We start from the raw sequence: 4979 nt of genomic DNA, 5'->3' as shown, positions 1-4979 counted from the left end.
GTACGTACGTAGTTGTACGTACATTCATACATACATACATACATACATACACACACACATACATACATACATACATACATACATACATACACACATACACACAGATACATATGCACATCCACAGACAGACAGACAGACAGACAGACAGACAGACAGACAGACAGACAGACAGACAGACAGACACAACTAAAACCGACAAGTTAAAAGTTATATAGTCGTTGTTTTTATTTGACCATTTTAAATGAATAACAATGTGTGATATGAAACTACAGATTTCTTTTCAAAACAAAATGGATCAAATGTGATGGCCAATGCTTGTAAGAGCGCCCTCAATGTAAAAAATGTACATAAGTCATATCATGTTCAAGAGATGGTGATTAGATTATTTGGCGCTTCTTTATTTTGACATTTACAGATTAAAAAACTGTCAATAGACAGCTCTCCTAGTTTCGACCAGATTTTGAATTTTATATCTTTATCTTCCATGAACCCTGTTTTTATATTAATTTAACACCGGATGTGTAAACAAAATTAAGACAAGCACAGTAGACGTGAAACACAGTTACTATAGTAAATTGAGCATTCTTCCTGATGATCTCTAATTTGACGCCATTCATGCATCGTCGTAAAACAATTTCATGACCTTTTTACGGCACTGTACTAGTATGAAATTGTCCTGAGATGTTGGCTAGCTAAGCTAACTAAATGTGGTCGCGAAAGCGGAGATACATTACGTCACAGTCACTTGTGAGCGAATATTCTATTCCAGGATGCTAATAATTCTAAATAGTCTAGGAATACTGTCAATTAGCAATCACCAGCAACGGTATTTTTGAATAATTATCGTATATACCAAATAACGTCATTATTTTGTATTGTGGTCATCCCAGACTAGAATGACCATCCTGGAATATAATATTAGTTCACAAGTGACTGTGCATTGCATGTATAGACTCTTGAAAAAAAACGATTCCATGGCTGGTTCCGTGGATACTACACATTTAAAAGTGAAGGAAATAATAATATCATTTTTTTTTTCATTATTACGACACAAGAAAACAGAAACTAACATACAATTCCTATAATTACATGTATGTCAGCCTAAAAAGTGAACGATTCGCAGTTGTACGTAACTAAAAATAGCGCTCCTCATAATGATTCTAATCCATGAGCTATATCTTAATAGACTTTACAGCACCGTGCCGATGTCCAATCTATCATTTTACCACCGTTGCATCCTGCGTGACAGTAGCATTGAGATCGACCGTGATGTGTTTGGATGGTGTAGGAGCCACACGCCATGCCACAACTACACCCAGTCACTATGTAACCTGTAAACAAAGTAAATTTTAATTAATACATCCTCTTTTCTCGTATGCACACACACAGACGCACACACACAGACACACACACGCATATACATACATACATACATACATACATACATACATACATACATATAAATATAAATATATATATATATATATATATATATATATATATATATATATATATATATATATATATATATATATATATATATATATTAAACAAAATCTTTAAGTTCTTATTTTTTCAGTTGTGCTAACCCAGGTATTTCAAGATAAGAGAAAGTACACAATCTCTTACCTACAGGACACGTTGCATAATTGCGGGCAAGTTCACCATCGATCCCTTTATTAATACATTGCAAACTTGCACCTGAAAAGATATAAGTATGATCGATGTAAGGATTGTATTATGTTACAGAATACTCTCGTGTATAATATAGTCAAAACCGAATCATTTTTTCTCTGCTTCTGACTCTCTCGCTGTCTACCATTTCTGTAAAAAAAAAATAATTGTCCGTATCTTTCCATTTTTGTGTATTTCTGTTGATCTACCCGCACTCCCTCCCAGTGACTACCCGAATCGTCATTTCAAGAAGCAAACAAACAAACAAACATATATACACAAACAAACAACAAACAACCAACCAACCAACCAATCAAACCAAACAAACTAACAAACTAACAAACAAACAAACACACAATATACAAATGTAGAATGTAGAATTCAATGTAGAATATAGTTTGCAATACATATGTGTGCATTGACCGGTGGGGGAGGGGGAGGAACATCATGACATGTACTTGTTCAATACACATGCAGGTGTACAAGTATTACTGTGTAAGAGCGGGACTGTAAAGACAAATATATATGATCATTGCTGTATCAAACTGTAAACCACATACCGTGTATTGAAGGTGTCAGAGATAAGAAAACAACACCAACCAAAGTTAACAGGATCAAGTTAGTAGTCTTCATATTATACTCGAAAGCTAGAAAGAAAGAAAACAAACAAAACCTTAAATTGCTAACTTTCAAAATATCAGAGGATAATTCCCCAAGATTTGATGTTCGGTGTACAAGGTATCAACACTAATTTGCAGCCTTTTAGGCCAAAAAAAGAAAGAATTGTTTCTGGTCAGCGCGCGCATCACAAATACCCCCACGTCGATTTTTTTACATGTTTGTCCAGCCCATGCAGTCTGCACATCCGGGGGAAAACACAAAAATAACCCTCCGTACATTAATTCACTGATGAAGACACTTCCAGAGATAATAGTGAACTAGAAAATGACCGTCGGACATTTGCCCCACATATACATACACACTTGCTCTAAAGGTCTAAATAAAGAGAACAGTACGTAACTGCGCCATAAATCGTAGATTGAGTGACAGGTTTGACAATATAAAAATAAATTGCATCGTCGCACCACTTTTGACAAAATGTCCTGATCAGAAACACCCCTTTTTATTTTTGGCCTTAGGTTTAGTGTTCCATCGATTTGAACGATTAACGGTATAATGATTTGTGACTGTTTTTATTAGGCGGGTGCAGTCTGTACCTATGTGACTCTCTCTAATGTTTAGTTTGTTAAATGGGACACGCTGTGTAACTCTATAACCTTAGACGGTTACTTGTAGTTACTTGATGGTTACTTGAGAATTCGAATGTGATAGAAGAGTAACATTTCTAGTTCACGAAATATCGCATCAGTGGAGATGACAGACAAAATAGGAGACGAAACTGTGAAGGTAAAATGAGTAACTCTAGATCTACAGACAAAATAAAAAAGTTCAATATACTTACCTTGAAAATGCTAAGAAAGCAATTTGCACCAAAGTCGTTGTGTAAAATGTAGTACTGTAATTGTAGGACAATGATCCGTCTCACGAAATCGTCGACGGCTGTTCACTCTGCCTGAAAGAATTGCACTACAGTGTTGAGGACAGTCAATCGTATAACTTGCTTTATCCTTCCACTCTGCAGTTTTATAAAGTAGACGTGATCAAATTCCTAGAAATATTTTATTTGTTAAAACTATTAGGTGAATTGTAAACATCCGGTTTTCTACTAAAAGCATCACGCTCACGAAGTGCACCCTCTATCGACGTAACTGCATACTAGGCATCCATTCTCCCTATGGGGTAAACCATTTGTTTTCTGAGGGGAGGGCTGGAGGATAGGACCCAAAAACAATTTTCTTCGGCCACCGTGCACCACGACAGCAATTCCCTTTTTCCAAAACTATATGGCTATAGCAATCAAAATCTAAATGGCTATAGCAATCAAAATCTGTCCTTAGGTGTGTAAGTAGCATGACTTCGGAACAGGCTTAGAGACGAGTGTAGTCTGGTGGTCAGAGGTCAAGTGAAAAGACAGCTCTCGATAGTCAGAAATAATCTAGGTTGTTGACATCCTACCAATACCAGTAACTGTGAACTTCCTGTTTCTCATGAATTGTTTATACTTGTGGAGTACAGGAACTTGCATAAGAGGAATCAGAAGACATGTGGATGGGGTATTATGCTTGTCCAATGCTCTGCTATGGCGTAGGACGAAAGATGGGACTGAAAAGTTAATCAATACAGTTTTGTGCATTAACATGGCATTAGGGAACAAGCAGATTTACGTGGGGGGGGGGGTAAGAATGATAAAATGGTGCGAGAGCTATGGAAAAAATTGGGGTGCGAAGAGGGGTTGGGGGCATGAAAATTGTAATGATCTGAAAGGGATGGAGGCACGAAATATTTCGTCATGATTAATATTTGACAAAATTAAACCTTATGAGCGTTCGTTTATTGAGTACATTTGCAAAATGTCTAGTAACGCCTCGCCACAATAAGCTCAAGCCTATATTCAGTGATTCTCTATGATCAGTGATTATCTTGTCCGATTATTTTAGTGACATAAAACATAAACATAATACGAGACTTTGTCATCGTCAAAATCTTTACCCGTACCATATGCGAGAACGAATTTTGGTCAGTTTGCTATTTCATTCGCAGGTGCAAAAATTTGGAATGATACTATTCAAATCAAATCGAAATATTCTTTACATCTTTTTGGGAAATCTTTTGAACAGTATTTAGTAGGGCAGTACAGGTTATTAAAAATTTAGAGAGGTATGGTCGTTTCGCTTGTTGTGTACACTTTTCATAGTAAAAAAAGAAGACTTTTGCGTGTAATGGTTTTTTTTTCAGTTATGTATGAATTTCAGTGCTATCGACAACTGAACCCTCTTATTGTTATCAGTCACAATGTACAATGTCGTACTAACTCACGGTCCTTATAGTGATTAAACTTCTCGATAATAGGGCGCGACTCACGGCGGTTTCTGGAACGATTTTGGTCAGTTGGTTGCGTTCTTGATTTGACTCGGTGTACCCGTTCAAATTTTATTTGTTGAGCTTGTAAGGGTGGCACTTTTAATTCGTTAACAATAAAAGTGCGAAGTTTTTGTTCAGTCTCTTCATCTGTTTCAACGGGTGTTTCTTCTAATTTATAAAATATCAAGTTATCTCGTCTACTGCTCGTCTCGAGGTCAATGTAGCGTCGATTCAAATCTATGTTCAACTTCTTTTGTTGTTCGAGTTCCGTTTTGACCATTTTCATTTCTCGTTCTTGATCTACTACTTTCTTCTTCAAATCT

At 36.3% G+C, this 4979-nt stretch overlaps 1 protein-coding gene across 1 annotated transcript; it reads right to left on the bottom strand.

The window, feature by feature from the left end:
- Window positions 1-221: 221 nt before the first annotated feature.
- LOC144447539 (resistin-like) lies at window positions 222-3297 on the bottom strand. The gene is made up of 4 exons (XM_078137587.1): window positions 3137-3297; window positions 2235-2321; window positions 1630-1701; window positions 222-1331 (listed from the first exon to the last, which is right to left on the bottom strand). The coding sequence occupies exons 2-4, from the start codon at window positions 2305-2307 to the stop codon at window positions 1180-1182; spliced, it is 297 nt and encodes a 98-aa protein (XP_077993713.1). The 5' UTR covers window positions 2308-2321; window positions 3137-3297; the 3' UTR covers window positions 222-1179.
- Window positions 3298-4979: the final 1682 nt, after the last annotated feature.

This window comes from Glandiceps talaboti, chromosome 16 (genome assembly GCF_964340395.1).
Source record: "Glandiceps talaboti chromosome 16, keGlaTala1.1, whole genome shotgun sequence".
NCBI classification, from domain to species: Eukaryota; Metazoa; Hemichordata; class Enteropneusta; family Spengelidae; genus Glandiceps; species Glandiceps talaboti.
Note: the sequence above shows the minus strand (reverse complement) of the source record. Positions and strands in the feature narration are given on the sequence as shown.

Excerpts from the sequence above, each read along its gene's own strand:
- LOC144447539 (XM_078137587.1), bottom strand. The coding sequence starts at position 2,307 with ATGAAGACTACTAACTTGATCCTGTTAACTTTGGTTGGTGTTGTTTTC. Across the intron at positions 1,702-2,234 it reads TCTGACACCTTCAATACACG|GTGCAAGTTTGCAATGTATT; the intron begins GTATGTGGTTTA and ends ATATCTTTTCAG. Across the intron at positions 1,332-1,629 it reads TTATGCAACGTGTCCTGTAG|GTTACATAGTGACTGGGTGT; the intron begins GTAAGAGATTGT and ends CTTTGTTTACAG.